The sequence below is a fragment of the Dermacentor andersoni genome, chromosome 9 (assembly GCF_023375885.2).
Source record: "Dermacentor andersoni chromosome 9, qqDerAnde1_hic_scaffold, whole genome shotgun sequence".
Taxonomy (NCBI): Eukaryota; Metazoa; Arthropoda; class Arachnida; order Ixodida; family Ixodidae; genus Dermacentor; species Dermacentor andersoni.
This window is the reverse complement of record NC_092822.1, coordinates 9,222,166-9,241,272: the sequence shown is the minus strand read 5'-3', so window position 1 is coordinate 9,241,272 and position 19,107 is coordinate 9,222,166. Positions and strand designations below refer to the sequence as shown.

General features: G+C 47.5%; 1 protein-coding gene across 4 annotated transcripts in view; it reads left to right on the top strand.

Moving 5' to 3' along the window:
- Positions 1-19,107, top strand: part of cno (adherens junction formation factor afadin) — a 151,050-nt gene that overhangs the window by 71,753 nt on the left and 60,190 nt on the right. For all 4 annotated transcript variants that reach the window (XM_050174694.3, XM_055068500.2, XM_055068502.2 and 1 more), the window contains exons 13-17: positions 4,718-4,891; positions 5,679-5,818; positions 6,284-6,504; positions 6,892-6,992; positions 12,152-12,255. In XM_050174694.3, the coding sequence (XP_050030651.1) occupies positions 4,718-4,891; positions 5,679-5,818; positions 6,284-6,504; positions 6,892-6,992; positions 12,152-12,255 (740 nt within the window). The remainder of the gene's footprint in view (positions 1-4,717; positions 4,892-5,678; positions 5,819-6,283; positions 6,505-6,891; positions 6,993-12,151; positions 12,256-19,107) is intronic.

Below are 19,107 nucleotides of genomic sequence, written 5' to 3'. Positions count from 1 at the left end.
TGCCTCCAGAAGTTTGCTTTCCCTCGCGGTAGCGGGGAAACCCGGCGGCGCGGCTCCATCCAACCGCTCTCCCTACCGTGACCGCGCTGCCTCGGGCTGTTCGGGCGAGCCGTCCACACTCCCCCTGTCGCGCATAGTGAAGTCTATTATCTTCCCTCTTTCTCTATCATCTTTCACTTCCCACTCCCTCTCCCCTGACGATGCTTCGCCGTGCTCCCTCACTGGTTGCCGAATCAAGCGTCCTTCCTTTCTTTAGATCACTATCTATCGACACTCCCCAGCAAAAAATGATCCTGGCCCGCCTACAGCGCTTGCTCGGACAGCCAATCAGAGGCTCTTGTGCGCTCTTCGTGCAAGATGGCGAAAGTGCAAGTTGTCTGGCTGCTTCTCTGGTTATCGTGTTTGCGCCTTGTGGGCCTTCTCCCGCAGTGTTGCCGTGATGAAGCGGCAGAATTCGCCTTTCGTCGTGAAGATCGAAATCATAAATCACGTCGAACGCGATGTCCCCTCAGCGTGCAAGATTCCGAGGAGCACTCTCGGCACGATTAGGGCTAAAGTGGCCAGACTCGCAACCCGGTGCCAATGGCTCCCGACGCGTACGCACGGCCGTGTACGAGGCGTTCTTCATACGTGCTGGTTTCCGCGTGCTCGGTGATGACTGTAAATTCTGATGAATGCGACGAAGCTGTTGCCGGTGTTGCCGAAGTTTGGAGCGAGCTGTCAAAATTTTCGGGACATTCGAATCAACGGTGGACGAGTTTGCGAGTGCAGATGATGGTGTCGCGACCACGGTAGAGCCCGGAAACGAAAACTACATCGCCGACATCGTACCGAGCACAAATGAAAGTAGGCACGTTGAGGAAAGCAACTACGGTCCTTTGCCCACATCCTCCGATTTGATTGGTGCACTCGCATTAATCCGGTGCTTCTGCGCGAATGCGGAAGGTTTCGGCCTCAGCTGCTCCGACTCAGACAACGTGGAGAAGTGCGTGCGTCACAGGCAGCGAAATTGCCCAAGCAGAAGAAAATGCAGGACCAACTTATGTGAAACTAAGCTAGTTTCGTCAATAAAGTGATTTTATAAATGGTATGTGCTTTTATGACATCCAATTATTTAGCAGGCTTATATCGAATTATGCTCTATATCGAACTGATAGGCGTTTTCTTGCGAGTTCGATATAGCCGGGTTTGACTGTATCTAGCTATGCAATAATATTCACTTTCTGCTGAGCAGTTTTTTCCATTGTCTCCGGAAACAATATAGTGGCAGCACTGTCAATCTCCTGAACTAATGGACCTACAAGAAAAATTATTGCATATTTGAAATCAGCACACGAAACCAAGTGAGCTTGTTTATTTCCATCAGATTTGGCCATAAGATGCAGGAAATAATCTCCACAACCCATGTCCCCCCTTAAGGAGGGATGCGGCTTTTTGGGACAAAAAAAATCTCGAAAAAGTCGACTTTTGGAAAATGGAATTTTTGAAATCTACAGCTATTGTTCCGCAACTACACAAAGTTTCTCGACTCTTGAATCAATATTTTAGCCACAAGATCACTTTATTTTGTCGATACCTGCAGAATTTCAACCGAAGTTATTGCAAAAACGGTACTTTTTTCACAAAGCGCAGCTGCCGTTTCACGCTTCAGAACGCAGACATCATGGTGTCATTTGAAATAGCTATCTTTCTTCTTAAGATTCGCTCCAACTACGGCTCCATGCTGTCATCGGCTTCCTCAAATTTTCGCGCCAAAAGAGAGTCCCAGTGCGGCCCCTTATTGGTTGTTTAGTGCATGTGACCTGTGCTAGTCATACCGTTGGCGGGATTCCTTTCACGTCGTCTGCATCATGCTCATCCGCGTGGTCGGCTATGTGCCATATTGTCCAAGCGTCGAGTCATTGTGAGTGAAGTGACACTATACTGCACGATGGCCCGTAAGAAATTTCATACGAGGAATAAGTTTGGTGCAAAAAAGGTGCGATGTGCACTTATAGACAACTTCAAGGAGTGTAGTGCGACAGAGCCGGATGTCGAAGTCGTCGCGGCCCCCTCCGCACCCACGTCTGTTGACGCCGCCGATGTAGGCCTAGGCCTAACAAGCCCATCACCGTGCGAAGGTCACGTTCGTCGCCATACAAAGTTCCTAAAGCCTGCATAATTGGAAGAGGGCAAAAAAAGAACCCAAGAAAAGCTCCAGCGGCTGTCGTCCACTCCCGTGACGGAAAGGAAGCAAGATCTTCTGACTGATAACAGCGATGCCGCAGCTGAACCCGTTGAACCACTTGATGGGACCGTGTTTACTATAGTAAGTTTGGATGCGATGAACATTCTGCTTGCGCAAATGCAGTGCAAGGTATGCAATGGCGGGGACATGAAAATCGTCAGAGGTAAGCACGAATACGAAGATTCTGTAAATTCTTATGTGCGGCAACTGTGGTGATGTGACGTCGACGTGGAGCTTGCCGTACATATGCGGTGAACAAGAATCAAACCCGTTCACTGTGAACGTTCTCGCCGCTCGCGCAATGCAAGCAATGGGAAACCGGCAAACAGCCCTCAATGATGTGGTTTCCACGATGAACATTAGCCATTGCGGACTTCACACGAAGACGTGGCAACACTACGTGAAGGAAAATGTGACTCCCGCCGCTGATTGTGCTGCCTGAAAAGTGACAAGTGAGTGTACGTGTTCGGTTCACGAATTTTACAGCGAATTGTGTCTCGACAATCCCGGGGGCATCATGATGTCGTACGATGGGTCGTGGATGACCCGCGGACACACCTCGCACACCGGCGTCGGCGCCGTAATTGAACTGTTATATGGGTCTCTGTTTAGATTATGTTGTATTAATTTCTGCACGGGATGCGAGAAGGGCCCAAATGAAAATGATCCTGGTTATGAAAACTGGAAGAAGAATCACCAGTGCCAGAAGAATACTGAGAAAAAAAGCGGGAGAAATGGAAGTGAAGGCCGCCCTCATTCTGTTCAAGAGGTCCCTAGAATGGCACCACCTCCGTTATACCACTATATTGAGTGATGGGGATAGCCGTACTTATCTTGCACTGCAAGAGGAAAATGTTTATGGTTATTTGAAAATAGACACGGAGGACTGCGTAAACCACGTCCAAAAACTAATGGGTATGGCATTGCACAAGCTTGTTTCAAGAAACAAAGCTTCTGGCCTTCGGAGCCTCGGTGGGAAGGGTCGGCTCACAGCAAACCTTATTTCAAGACTAAGCTCATGTTACGGATGGCCGCTAAAAACACACAAGGGAGACGTGGATGGCATGCACAAGGCAGTGATGGCGACTTACTATCATATCACCTCCAATGACTTTGAATCAAACCACACATTTTGCCCAACAGGCCCCAACTCGTGGTGCCGTCAAAGTGCCGCAGAGGCTAGGGGTGAGCCAACACCAAAGCATCCTCGCAACCTGCCCCCTCATGTTTGCCAGGCCTTGCTGCCCATTTATGAGCGTTTGAATGACAAGAAGCTGCTTGAGAGGTGCTAGAGGGGAAAGACCCAAAACAGCAACGAGAGCCTCCACTCGGTTATCTAGTCTCTTGCACCGAAGGATCGCCATGCAGAGGCTCTCTGTTCACCATACAGGCAGCTGTGGCGGAGGCAGTGCTGAAGTTTAATGCAGGTAGCGTCAAAGCGTCTGCATCTGTAATGCAAGAGCTGAACCTCAACCCCAACTCATTATGCAGTGATCGCATGGCTGAAAAAGATCAGCAGCGATTGAAAGCTTCAGCTCGAAAGCGTGCGTCAGCTGAAAACATGCATCCAGCCCTCAAAAAACACCGCACATGCAACAATTTTCAAACTGACTATGTGCCAGGGGGATACTAACCAGTTACAGCTGGTAATGTGTAAAGATTTTATGATATAATTGAATAAATCGACCTGTTTTCATTTTTCTTGATTTTCTCAAAACAAGCTTTTTACTCACCCTGCCTGTTCAGAGCAACGATATCTGAATCTGTAGGACAGCTACAGCTGTAATTTTTTTCTTGCTACAGGCAGGTAAATGAATAAAGCTTGAAGTGCTGCAAGCATATTCTAATTTGTCTACCTCCATAATTTTTTGTTTGCTTTCTTTTCTTTTTATTAGTAGCTGTGCTGTAAACACTAAACTTCAATGAGCTGCTAAATTGCCATTTGTTGTTGGATTGGAAAACTGCTTGCAGCACTGCAATCCTTATACATTCTGCTTTCCACTCATGCAATAAATATAACTTTCTGGCCAGTAAATATATATTGTTTCACCAAAACATGCTAATGAACATTTAATTATATCATTAATTACTTGAACTACACAAAAAATTGTTGCATTGTCAAAATTAGCACAAGAACATACATATTATACATCTGTGCATTTAGGTTGAATTTGCTTAATAAGTAAAGAAACCTCCAGATGTCATTAATTACTTGAGCCACAACAAAACTTAATTGCATTTTCGAAATTAGCACAAGAACATACATATACATCTGTGCGTTTAGGTTGAATTTGCTTATTAAATCTAATTAATAATAATAATTCCTTCCAGCAATGCTGGAAAAGCGCGTGAAAGAGCAATAATGATTTTGCCTGCAAAAGGACAATGCGTGCCTGCTCATTTGTGGGAATATTCAAGACTGAAGAAGCACAGAAGCAATGCCCATTTTGGCTATCACTGTTTCAATGAATGTTTTGTTTCACTTCGCAGGAGTTTCTGCAGCCCCTGTGCCTTGCTGGCCTGTGTCGGCTGACGCTGCAGCCCACTTCCCTGGGCCACTGGACCATCTACATGTGTGATCAGGATGTCCTCGGTCCCCGTATTCTCACGCTGACCCTCAAGAAAAGCCCTTCGGGCATGGGGCTGAGCATTGTGGCTGCAAGGGTCAGGACCACCATGTTAATTTCTAGGCTACTTGTTCTCATATACTGAAATGTGGTGTGTTCAGTGATGTGGCTTTCAATTGGGCACCGATTGAGAGATGCTGAACGTGCCCCTGCCGGGACAGCAGTGACTCACAATCCGGTGAAAGTGACAGTGCAGCACACAGATCATTGAGAACTCTCCATATTAGCTGAGAAATCCTATCAAATTAAAATGCACTTTGGATACATAATTTTTTAGATGAAATGCAATCTAATGTAAGCAGTGGTGCTATAAGCAAGCTGTTCAACATTATCTCCTCACCTTTGCTGTCAGCTCACAAGCAGCACTGCATTGCCCATTGCACAAGCACAAGGGTATCACAAGGAATGGGGACAGGCTGTGCTAATGGGAGCAAAGGAGCAAACATATGCCTAACGACCCTTGCTGGTGGTTGTAACAAAGTCCTAACGCATATGCTGAACACTTTTGAAAAATTTATTTCTGCCTTCTTTGAAGTTCAACAGCCTTGGAATATTTGGCTTTACGCAAAGCATATGGCATGATAAATGTCAGTCAAGCAGCCCGAACAGTTTTTTATTGCAACACTAAGACATGCCTGCAAGTTTTGAATGGGAGAAATTTAAGATTCAATTGCATCACATTGGTCATTTACCTCACACTCTCACTTCATCTTCAGCTGTGTGCAAGTATGCAGGGCCAGAACAGACTGCTTTATTGGCACACTTAGCTTGCCACATGGCACCTTTTTTGGAATGTCTCTGAAGGCTCTATGCATGGTGTGCAGGGCTCCAACCAGGACCGATTAGGCATCTACGTCAAGAGCGTGGTCCGAGGTGGGGCAGCTGACCTGGACGGCCGCCTCCAAGCCGGCGACCAACTACTCAGAGTTGACGGGCACTCCCTAGTCGGCGTCTCGCAAGAAAAGTGAGCCACTTGCTTGATAGCTTTTCAGCACCAACATTCTTGTCGCCCATTTTGTAAGGTTACTTGCTGTTTATTCACCTGAGACCTAAATGCACTGTAAACGCACTAATTTAGAGGCATGTGTGTTACTCAAGGCATCACCTAGCTTCACAACATTGTGTTTGCAAAGCAATCCTCTCTTCCCGCTTAATTGTGTAAAATAATGAAATAATTTCTGAAAGCTTTCATATGGAAAGTTTTAAAATGGGGCACTGTGCACACAATCCAGGAGCAAAGGGCGCACCGATTTAGGTGAACTCCAAGTTTACAATACAGCAGATGTGCCTTGCGTGTGTGGGTGAAGCAGGCATCTGCTCTCTCTGAAGAGTTTACTAAGAGTGCATGGAGAAAATGTGAGCGCGTTTGCTGTAAGGACAAAGCATGCATCGCAAGCTATCTTCAAGTTCGTGATGGCAATGCATGCAGGGCGGCAGAGCTGATGACACGCACAGGCCCACTAGTCCAGCTGGAAGTGGCCAAACAGGGGGCCATTCACCACGGGCTGGCATCACTGCTCTGCCAGCCGTCACCTCTGCTCTTGCAGCGCGGCAGCAGCCGCCTCAGCGAACGTGACATTCCTGGCCGGTTGGCCCACGAAGAGCCCCCTCCCCGCATCCAAGGCAGCAAGAGTGTGCCGGCTCTCAACTGTATGTGACACTGTCCGTGATAGCTGCTAGGCTTTGCCATCTTTGGTCTTTATGGCGGTTGGGTGCTATTGTAATGTTTTCTTCAAGGAAGCCGTTGGGGATTCTGGCTACAGCGGCCGCATTAATTGGGATGAAGTTCAGAAACGCTTTGTAAACTTTCACCACTTCAACATATTGTTTGATATGTCGATTCCTTTTGTTATCATTAGTCAATATACAATCAAACCTCAATATGACGAAGTCGTACTTTTAGCGCAAAATTTCGTTAAATAGAGCATCTCCTGGACGCGCCCAATATTAGACAAGTGCACTAAACCTTTATGTTGCTGGAGGGGTTATGAAACTTTAAAGTTACTCTCAATGTTGCATGTTTAATTTTGCCTACAGGTGGCTCTGCAGCTATGGATGGTGGAAGTAGCCAGCACTTGGCGCCAGGAAGTTCCATGACGATGCCACCACGAGGCTACCCTCCAGGACCGTCTTATTCGGTATGTGGTCTGCTAGTCATCCATGGGTCGGCGAGTCTTTCAAGATGCAGTGTTGCAACCCTGTCCATATGCACATCTCTTGCCAAAAGTATGCAGCCTATGAGACTGCTAAGGTATTGAGGCAATAGTAATAACTTTTTCTCATGCTCACTCATTAAAAAAAATATTGTGATAATAAAAAGAGGGTTTTGTTTGCATAAAAAATACTTGAGCTGTTTTACTTTAAACCATTGGCTACGAAAAATGGCAAACCACCGGACCCAACAATAAGGGCCATATTGCCAAAGCCGGCACTTTGCTATGGTAAAGGCTGGAGGTATGGTTCATTTAAGAATGCTGCAACAGGCAATATACGTTATAACTTGAATTAAAATGTTGCCTCATGCATTGCATTACATGTCCACGATAAGTTTTTGTAACTACCTTATTCAAAGGGAAAAGCTACATCAGCATCAGTGGAGGCTAGATTTTTTATATTTTTAGTAGGTAGTGTTTAGTGGAAGTTTGCGTAGCGCCCATGAGATGCAAAAATAATGGATGCCACGGGCACCGCGACGTGCATAATACAGTAGCCGACGGATCTTTCGGACTCCGAAAATTCAGACTCGACAGATATTCTGGACTTCATAAATGCACTGTCATGGTTCCCATAGAGCTAATGCATTTTCACGACCAACTTTTCGGACTAATTTAGGCCCCAAAGTTCGATTTTCTGGACTAAATCGCTCATTCCGAGCCACACTACCTGATCTTGGAGGCCACCATGTTGGATTTTCCACTGGCTTGGCCAGGCTTCGCTTCCAGTGGCCCACTTTGTAGCCTCCAAGATTAGAAGGCGCATGCTATCAATAGAGTGTGTAGCAGAGAGTTTCTAAATAAGTACCCTGGAGGGCAGTGTGGCGCTAGTGTCTAAGGGGGCTCTCCTGAGTGTTGCCTCGACCTACATGGGAATGATGGGAAGGACAGGCTTCGAAGTGACTTTGGTCTTTAGACTACAGTCGAACCCACTTATAACAATATTCAAGTGCCACAAAAATTCGATTGTTATAGCCGATAATTGTTATGAACGGGTTGCATAAAAAAATCAAAATAGGGGCATGTCAGAGCTGATGTAAGAAAACTATAATGGCAAGGAGGCCAGTGCCTCTCCCCACCACGTTCCTCCATCCGGCTGCTGGTGGTATTCACTTGTTTAACTGTTTTCTGGGCGCTCTGATCACGTGTAAGCAGCCGCGGCTGTTGGCGTTAAATAGTGGCACTGCTATAACAACTGCAAAGAGGAGTCACGGGTGACAAGGGATGTGCGAGCATCGCCGAGGCATCGCTTTGGTGGCCCCAAAAGGGTCCTCTTAAAAAATGCGAGAAGGTTGCCATGGCAGCCTGTCAGCTTGTGAAATCCAGAAGAAACGCTTAGGCGAGATCGATGCAAGCCTCTTACCACAAACTTCTCACTGGCTTGCACGGGAGAACCCTATGTCTGTCATGCTTGCATGCTTTACGCGAAGCTTGCCAACATCCTTCTCCAAGGCATCCAGGTGCTCCACGTAATGCAACGGAAGGTTACTCGCGAGAATGAAGCCCAGGAGGGGGACTGAATCATCTGCCGAGCCTCCTATGAGAAGAACGTTGAGGCAGCCTACCGTACGTAGTCATCGCTGGCGTCGTCGCCATCTCTATCCGATGCAGGCACGATCGCGACGATCGCCTCATTGGTTAGAAGCAATTAGTTTCCAAATATATAGCTGTGTACTTTGTTTTTACCGGCAGCGTCGTACATTGCCAATGATCAGCGGGCAGATCAGCCATGTTCTGTTTTGGCAATGAGTCAAACGAGGCTGAGAAACCATGTGACCAGGAACAATTTCGTCACAGCCAATAAAGACGAGCGTGAGCAATTAAATTAAGCTATTTCCAGAACTGCGCTGAGTGAGGAGCCAGCGAGCAGCGCAGTTGGTGCAGTCCATTTGTTTCAGAGGGTGGCACAGCGTAGAGCTATGGGCGCAGCCCATTCGTGTTCGGAGGGATGGAAGGGTGACGGGAGAAGGCGAGAAAATGAGCGCGTGGCAGCTGTTGGAGCATAGGGACATCGTGGAGTGGCTCCAATTAGTCATTTTCTTTTTTTCTTTTGGAGGATTTCGCATTTCACTATCATTCAGCGCGGACACCCAGCAGCCAGACTTCGTTGTACCCGATAATGCAACATCAGGGCATTGTAGTAAGCTGGTTATTTCACCGTGGAAAACATGGCGGTGTAGCAGCTTCTCATTGTTTTAACCGATATATTGTTAAAACCAGTATCGTTATAAGTGGGTTCGACTGTAGTGGCAATTTCTTGCAGTGCAGTAAACGAAGCTATAGTCAAATATTTTCGCGTAAAATCTCATTTTATTTCTGCAGTAGCTTATACAGTAGAACCCCGCTGTTATGTTCCTCACTGCTGCGTTTTCCCAGCTGCTACGTCGTTTTCATCCGGTCCGTCATAGCTTCCATAGGATCCAATGTATAAGGAATCCCGCTGTTACGTAGTAGCTGTGAAAACGTTCCCGCATGATGCGTCGCAACCCGAACCCGCCTGGGCAACGTACTCCAACCGCCATTTTGGCTTTTTGTGAGTTTTGACCGGGCTTGGCCGGGCTTGGCTATGAAACTGGCTGCAAAAAGCCGCACGCCAGTTCGAGAGGCCGCCACTAGGTGGCCATTCGTGAAAAATTCTCTCACTATCATCACTGTGGTTACGGTCACCGCATGGTTTGTTGGACGGGTCGACTCACGGAGGAAGGAAACTCGGGAGAGGCCCTGACGTCACTCTTTGTGAAGCTATAGCTAAAGGGAAGCTGGAAGTTGGCGTTGCTCATGGCGTTGCTCCGCCTATCGGGCCAGCTCTCCTCTCTTGTTTACATTTCTCACGAAACCACGCCGCGCTGCGCGCATCCGGGCTGCTCAGATGCGCGCGCTCCGCAGCAATACTAAACAATCGTTAGCACGTTAGCATGATTACGCCAAAGAGGGCAACATTTCCCGCGGATATTCCTTCGTTTGTTGCCATTGCCGTGGCGCGGTGACGACGAGGAGCACGAGCCGCATGAGGCCGGGGAGTTGCCAAATCCTAGCTTTGGAGGAGCCGTCGCGGCTCTGGACCTCTTCCGCAGGTACGTCGCACCTCACAGCGACGCTGACAGCAATGCGGCCTTCCAGGCTATTGAGAAACCTGTGGTGATTTCTAGCGAGCGAAAGAAACGGCAAGCCACCATTCTAGACTTTTTTAAGTTCTAAGCGGACTCTGTGGAAATAAATTGTCTATAGTTGAAGCTGCACTTCTTTCATTCATTTTCGGAGCTTTCCTCACTTGCGTTTTCCCGGCTGTTAGGTTTCTTTTCCTCGGTCCGGTGAAAAACGTATGAACGGGGTTCCACTGTATAATGCACAATACATTGCATAAACTTTATATGCCTTTGAGATTGGATCACGGTTTACCACCAGGGCACACCAGGGTATGCATTCTTCCACAATTCTATTCCCAATTTAGCGCCAGTGAATAATTATTTATTTATTTCTACAACAGCAATAACAACCGCGCATGTACTTATATGAAAATACTCAAGTATTTATGTAAATAAAAACTTTGTAGTGTGAGAAAGTGTTGTGCCTTTGAGAGTAATGCTACAAGTGTTGTCTGCTACGATGCCTGCTCGCTGCGAACGCAAGACTTTTCTCACAGACGACAAGCACTTGCGAGCTCTCTCACTCTTTCTAAAGGCTGCGTCCGCTGTCACGATTGCTGAACGTCTTCAGGTACTTTTAAGCACATCTGCTGCAGTACTAGCTAGGACGCTTGTGGTCTCTTACGAGTATGCTTCATTATATATTATATTGACGTATCGCTTCTTCTGTAGCGTGAGCTAGCAGCTGTTATGGCATGGCTTTGCATTTACCAATTTTGTGACAGCAGACTATAGCCAGGAAGCAGCAACTTTTCCTATCATGAGTAAGTTTGTGTCCTCAAATGTCCTGAAACACACATTTCAATGAGCACATAAACGAGCAATATGTAATGTTGGTTGGAGCTGTTATATATTCTTCGTTCCAAGCAGTAAACTTCAGTTGTAAGTCAGCGCTCGTCCGTGTCGTTTCTCCCTTCTTGTCCCCGTGAATACCGCGCTGTTTTGTTTCAAAAAATGTAATGAAGCCCTCAATCAAATTTGATTGTCAAGCCATTAGAAGTACATCTGTCTGTCTTTTATCAGGAGTGCCTTCTTTTTGCTTTTCTGAAGTTTGATAAAGCATGTGATGCTACAGCGCTAACCTAACACACATAACAAACCAAGGTCAAAACGGTCAAAACACGTTCTTTCAATGTTTACGAGGCCGTCGCTTTCTCGGCAGAGCTTCGTCACCACACCGTGACACAAACATCTGCCCAGCTACTGGCCCAGTGTGCAATCGCCGCTTTGAGCAACAGAACAAAGGCAGAGAGCATCTTTGAGTGTGTTTATGCGGCTTTGCATTTGTGGGATCAGCACCACCTCCTGTGCTTTTGCAACAGCCAAGTGGTGCGGCTTGTTTTTTCTATTTCCATGGTGATGCTTTTGTCGACTGTATATGGACACGATGTCACTCTTGCACAAATCTAAGCAAATCTGATCCCGTCCAAGCGTATTACGAGGCCGGGCATTATGAGTTTTTTAAGCCACTCTGAGCCTAATAATTTTATTTCTTGGGGTGAACAAACTTTTCGGAGTGTTCGATTTTTCAGACTATTTTTTGGTCCCTGCAAGGTCCAGAATATCGGTCGGTGAATGTATTTGGTAACCATTGGGTTAAAGGGTAGAGGGGACTAGGAAATGGGTGCACAGCAGTCAATTGAAAGAAAACCTAATGGGGGCACTTGACCTTATTTCCTAATGTTGTAGTGCTGCCAAGACTCAGCTCTGACGACAATACAGACAAGTGAGTTTGCAGCAAGTGAGTTAGAACAAAAGTTGGAGTGAGCCTCGGCATGAGCATTTGTCCATTGTGGATTCAAATAAGCACCAGCTAGCCCACTTGCGTACGCTTTGTCCAGTGGAACAGATGGCCTTTTTTTATATTTTGTTGCGCTTGGATGCTACCAGTGTCCACAAGCTCCCCTCTGTAGGCTGTTCACATCAGTTTCCACGCAGCCCAGGCAAGCAGCCATGGAGGAGCGCCAGTACCAGAATATTGGCTTGTACCAGCAGCAACACCAGCAGCAGCTTCCACAGCAGCCACATCCACCGATTACAAGGTGAGACCACATATTTCAATAAAACCTTGTTAATTTGGAAGATCGGATCATTCGGACACGTCCTCAGATCCCATCAGGCATACGCATTATATATTGAAACCAAACTCTTGTTCATTTGGGCATATTTGATCGCACACCGGTTCATTCAGACAGTTATCTAAGCGCGGTGAGTGCAGAGCACCTCACATGTGTGGCACACAAGAGTAAAAGCAGTGCTAGTGTCCAACCAAAACAAAGCAGCGGAGTTCACATTTCCATAGTCTTTAGTAGGAACCATATGGGAACGACAGGAACACAGAACGCTTCATACCTATTTCTGCCTTTGTAGCCTTTTATTGTGGTCTTGTTTACAGTCCCCGACTGATTTTTCGGACTCCAAAAATTTGGACATGCTCGATTATTCGGTCTGCTTTGCGGCACCGCCATTCTCCCCATAGACCATAATGTATAACAACTGCCGAAAGTTCGGACACCTTGCAACCTCTCGTCTGATTTTTCGGACACTCCTTGACCCAACTCGATCGAGAGCAGCATGCACCGACTCTGACCAGTGCACGGTTCGACTTGCTGAACGCTATTTTTGTTTTGGATGGAGCCTCCTTGCTGCCCCATGAAGTGGCGCTACTGCAAATCCCCGCTCATCATCATCGTTTCTGCCTGGTTTGTGGCTACAGCAGTTTGTGGGAGATATGTGGTTCTCCTCCGTACTCTTGGGACAAAGGAACGACAACACAGTAGTGCAAACAATCACAAGGGCATTTATTGCACCTTTCATAGATCAATGCCAGCTAGCCGAGTTGCTATCCACAAAACATGCCGATGGGCGCGCGACAAATCTAGAAGTCCGACTTACCGCGACCGCATTGCGAGCGAATATGTTCGCCCCATGCTGGATCCCAACGCCTGGTCGTTCGCGTGTACAGTCACGCGAATAGTGGCACGTTCGAAGGCGGCCACGCGAGACAGTCTCGCAGAAGCATCCGACGGCGCCCGCACGGACGTCCGCGCCCGCCGACGACCTCGAACCCAAGACCACGCCCCTTGTTTCTCGGCGCCCGAGCAACCCCGCCGCGACAGTCGCGCCATCTCTCGCACCGCGCTTGTACCACCCGACCGCCGCGGGCGCCAGGCCACGCGAGCCGTGCGGGAAAACAGCATATCAGGGGATGCGCTATGCGGGAAAAACATCAGGGGACGCGCGAGAGTCACGCATCCCCACAAGTTCCGGTCTCAGCTCAGTAAGCCATGTCAAGACAATTCAGCAGCTGATTTGTTTGTTTATTCGTGCATGACGCTGCGAGTAGGCCACGTTTTTCGTTTGTGCGAGTGGTATCGGCGTGACGGCGTGGTGATTTTTGCTTTGTATGCTGTGTCGAGGTTGCATTGATGCAACGCAGCATACGGAAACATCACGTCAAGTGTCTAATGGCACCGACAGTGCCCGCACAGACTGCGCTGGGGAATGCCGGCAAGCGGGTGCCGGGAGGCCTAGGATTTGTCGCCTTCCGATGTGCACTCTACTGACGCCGAAAGTGTTCTGCCGAGACCTGTGCAGTGGTTCCAGACACCGTCTCATTTGACAGTTTCACAAGTGCTGACACTGCTGTACTGACATGCGCAGAACTCGATGACGGTGAGATCATTCGTCAGGTTTCTGCTGCACCGCTGGACGATGACTTCGAGTCGGAAGATGACGCACCATGTGCTACGCTGCAGTCGCATGCCGAAGGTGCACAAACAGTGACCGTGCTTTCAGCCACCTATAGTGACCGTACGACCCTCTCCGAGATTCAGGCTTATCTGATTGCGCGTAAACGGAACAGCGTGCAACGGCGCATTCACAATTTCTTCAAGCCTACTGCCAAACCTGAATAAGTGCGTGGAAATAAAGGATTGCTTTTTTTTTTTCTTAATCTGCTTTTTCGGACACCTGTTTATTCGGACATTTCCGCAGTCCCCGTGAGGTCCGAATGTTACAGCATTACAAGTTACAAACATGTTACAAACACAGCAGAAGCTGTCCAAGATGAAGAATGATTCTACCGTGGCCTGCACGCTGGCAGCAAACCTGCCAGCAACATTGCAATGGACGGATGTTCTGTTGCTGACCAGCTCACTGAATAAAAAATTATCGTCGGGATGTGTGACAGTATTAAGCATGTCGTGAATAAAGAGGCAGGACTTGTGCCGCGGCAGCACTGTGAAGGAAACATGAGACCTTCATCGCTGCGAGCGCTAATGCATCACAAGATAATAATTGCAGCTTCTGCACTGCTTTAGTGCTAAATAGAAACAAGATTTGCTGTTGCTTACAACGAAAATGTTGCAACACACCAAGAAAGACAGGCGAAAAGAAAGGGCACCCTTTCCTTTTACCTGTTTTTCTTAGTGTGCTGCGTCGTTTTCATTGTAAGAAGCATGCACCAACTAGCTCAACAAGTGTTATTAGGATTTGCTGATTCATTCAGTAAATAAATGCATGGTGTTTAGCATTTGTTTATAGTTTTTTTATACCCTCTATAGTTTGACATCGCTTAATTCGCACATTTGTTTCCATCATGTGAAATTTCTACAGTGAAAAGTTGGCTGGAGCTCGCAGAAAGTACGTACTGAATGGTAGTACTGCTTAACCGAAATAGCGTGAGATCGGCCACTTACCTGTTAAAAACTGAACTCTGAGCGAGTGCGATGAAAAGGAAAAAAACATGCAGTATTTATTCATTTCGCACGGCAAAAGTTTGTTATATTCATTTGATGCCGTGGCGGTCTAGCAACGACGACAGTGGCCTCAAACTCGTTTAAGCTGCAAGCCAGCTTTTCCGCCAGCCCCCTCTTCTCAGCGAACATCCGCATGAGGCTGACATAACATGCTGCTTCTGCCACTGTCGGGCCTGAATCGCGCGTGCTGTCACTTTCTGTGTCATCCTTATCACTGTCGTTAGGTGACACTTTGCAATAACAGAGGCAACGATGGCGAAAAGTCGAACCTCGGAAAGTTTAACCTCATAGCCAACGCCTTTTCGCAGTCCCAGGAGTACTGCCGAGCATCTTCTCCTTCGCATTCCAAAGGCCACATACTGTAGTCAACGGTATGCCAGCATGCCAGCGCCGACTTTGTGCCATGTTCGGTAGCACGAACGATGTCCAATTTTTCTTTTATGATGATCACCCAGTTTTTGTCTGAACTTTCACGATGCCACAACACAGGCCGCGACTAGCCAGCCACAATGCCCTCTGGCTCAGCACCAAAATGATGTTGATGTTAATGTGGCTTCACCCTTCCAAGCGTCTTCTGCGTTTGCATTTGGAGGCCGTTCTGATCTCTGAGGCTCGTTCTTTTGCCTGGCTGACCTACCGTTATGATTGCGTTACGAAAAGTGCGAACGTTACGTGTTGAAGGGCCCCTGAAACGGTTCGCATAAATTTTGTAAACGTGTAGGATACAGCTAAAGTTAATCATTTACACCGCAATTTGGATGAAGCATCTTGTATTAAGAGAGCTACGGATGATTACAAGTTACCCTCCTCCATAGCCATGCACTTTCTCTTCAACGCGTTTGCCGAGTGATCAGGGCTAAGCTCCAACTTCACTGATTCTGCGTCATGATGATGCGTCTTGTCTATTTCTGGCTGTCAAGGAGCGAGCGCACAAAGCCTCTCAAACTGCTCCTCCACCCACCTGGCAATCAACCCCAGGGGAGAGCTATCGAAGCAGCATGCGTTGCAAGCATTCTGTCACAGCGCTAAGCATGTCCGGTATTCTGGTAACCACAGGCGAGCTGGGCGTTTCGGATGGGTGGAGGCGTAAACTCAAGTTGATGAAAGAGCTTTAGCGCAGGTATACGTGAGCGGCCTGATCGGACTGCACAGCATTGCGTGAAATGTAGGCAATGGCTGAGAAGCAAACTATGTGAAATATGTTCGTATAGTGGGCTGTCTGTATAACCAAATGGAGCATAACAGAATGAAGCCTCAATGCAGCGATCGCACGGGTTCACAGCGACCGATTGCACGTCTGAATTCATGTCCGCACACAATGTTTCGCTTTGACTGCGAGCGCGTTTTCAACACCATGCCATGAGCTTTCGGCCGCAGCATATGAGCCTTTGACAGTACACAAGCAACCATTGTTGTGCGGACACTATCATGGCTGTTCAAAAATAATATTGTTATAACTATGGACCTCGACGCCTACAGCGATTTGTGATGTGCAGTCGTGACAATTCAATCCTTGTCTCTTAATTTTTTTTTGTTTCTTCTAAATTCTTGGACGTTTCAATATCATTATTTCTCAAGTTTCATCGCACTGTATGCCTATAGGACTTCTCAGCACGCGATTTCCCACTTCTAAAGGGACACTAAAGGCAAATATTAAGTCAAGCTAAAGTGACAACTTAGTGCTTGAGAATCTCTAAGGCATCAATGTTGTCACGAACAGAGCTTTAATAATCGAGAAATTAAGGTAAATGCAGGAGATGATTAGAGACTCCCCTGGGACATTCAAGTACAGGGTCCTGCATATTTGGGTGCACGTGTTCAAAAAAAGATTTTGCACTGACTGCTGCACTGTTCTTGCTCAAATTTTCCAGAACGATCGCATTTTGGCATCAACATTGTTTTAGTATACCACTTGGCATGATTAGTTGCCTGTTTTTTTAAGACAAAACTGAGAAAGTGTTTTCGTCTATGGCAAGAATGGCGTCCGAAAAGCCGGCCCTGGTAGAGGTTTGTATTGTCACCTGCCGTCATCTGCAGAAAGCAGCGTTTCAGGGAGGGCTGCCGCGTGTTGTCCGCTCCTGGAACAGGCGGCTGCCCTCCCTGAAACGCTGCTTTCTGCAGATGGCGACAGGTGACGACACAAGTTTATGTGTGCGCCGTCGCGGCAGCAGCTGGCATACCCATAAACACAGGCAAATTTACACATTTTTCTTAAAAACCAGGCAATTAACTGTGCCAAGTGTTATACTAAACGAAGTTGACACCAAAATGCGATCGGTCTGCAAAATTTGAGCAAGAACAGTGCCGCGGTGAGCGCTAAACCTTTTTTCGAACACGTGCAGCATCATATTCAGGACCTTGTACTTGCCCGATGACGAAAGCACTCCTCAGTTAAATTTTGTCGCTAGTACTCAACCAATCCTTGCAAAAAACATCCTTGCATTGTATTATAAGACAAAATAATATGCTACTTCCCTAGTTCTATTTCATTTTTTAAAGAAAACTGATTGAAATTACTCTTGACAACGATGCGGGCCGTCGAAAGGTTTCGTTTTCGCTAGACTCTGCACCGCTCACGCTTTTGCGTTTTAGGTTTGTTATCACGTAGTGCTGCACTGGTTTTGCTGGCTCGCAAAACTCACAAGTTGCAAGGAGGAGAGAATACAACTTCCATGTAATGTCTTCGGATGCCTCATTGGTCTGCGCCACTTGACCAGAAAGTAGCTGCAGCGGCAAATCCATTGCTTTGTCTCTGCTCGATATCACCGTCTGTCAGACGCCGTTTTACTAACCGATGGCAGCAAAGGGTGCTGATGGCGCACGCAACGTCACCACTCTCCTGGTTGGGTGGCAGAAAATTTGAATTTCAAAAAAGGTATTTGGACCCTTCAGGTGCAATTTTCTAGCAAACATTTTTTCTTGGCACGAAAGAAGCGTTACGAGTTTTCTGGGGGGGAATGGTATTTAAACAGTCCACGTCGCCTTAGTATTTGCCATTAGTGTTCCTTTAATCCGGTATGTATTAATTGTTTGATGCGAACACAAGTACGATCATATGCCAGGCCTATCTTTAGTGTGCTTTGTGGCGATGCGCGGCTCTCACGTGTCCCCTGATATGTTGTTTTCCCGCATAGCTCCAGTCTCCTGTGATCCGCCTTCACCGCATGGCCTGGTGCCCACAGCAGTCCGTGTGGTTGAAGCGCATTGCGAGAAATGGCGCAAGTGTGGCTCTGCTAACGCCACCTAACGGCAGGGTTACTTGGGCGCGAAAAGGAGAAGGCTCTTTCTCTTTGGCTCGGGGTCGGCAAGCGGTGCGGACGTTCCCCGCGTGCGCCAATCCATGCTTCTGTGAGACCGTCTTGCGAGGCCTCGTTCGATCGCACCACCGTTCGCGTGACCGTACGCGCGAACGACCAGGTGTTGCTGCTGTCCAGCCACCCATTATCCGGTCGCAGTGAGTCGAACTTTGGCGCGCGCCCATTGGCATGTTTTGTGGATAGAAACTCGGCTAGCGGGCATTGATCTATAAAAGGTGCAATTAATGCCCTTGTGATTGTTTGCACTACTCTGTTGTCGTTCCTTTGTCCCAAGAGCACGGGTGAGAACCCCACAGCTTGCCGTTCCCTTTTCATTCCAGTGAATTTGCCAGTATCTACCATCACCAAGTTCATAGATCAAAACTTCATGACATTAGCCAGGCAGCGCGTTTTGGACGAGCGTCGCAATGCGCGCTTTCTGCTACTCACTGAACATCACAGCCTCGATGCCATAGCAGAAATGTTCCTTGTGGAAGCGCTTGCTGCACACCCGAGTTGTAGCCTATGGCTGCTTACCAGTTCTAAGTTTTGCGATCCAAGCTTCACGCAGCTTCTTGTCTCGCCGATACATGTGAAGGCCGACACCGGGCTCAGTTGCATACGTTCGGCACTGTGGCACCAAGCACTAGCCTGCCATGTTGGACGCCTTCAAAGGCAGCCACTACGTATTACAGTGCATTCGAGTGTTGTCAAGTAGACACCCAAAGTGGGAAAACGTCCCCACTTAATCAGAACTACAGCATAGGTCGTACTTCAAACTGTCGTTTTTAACTTGCTTCGGCGCTTTCGATGCCCAAAATCTGCTGCGCTATGGTGC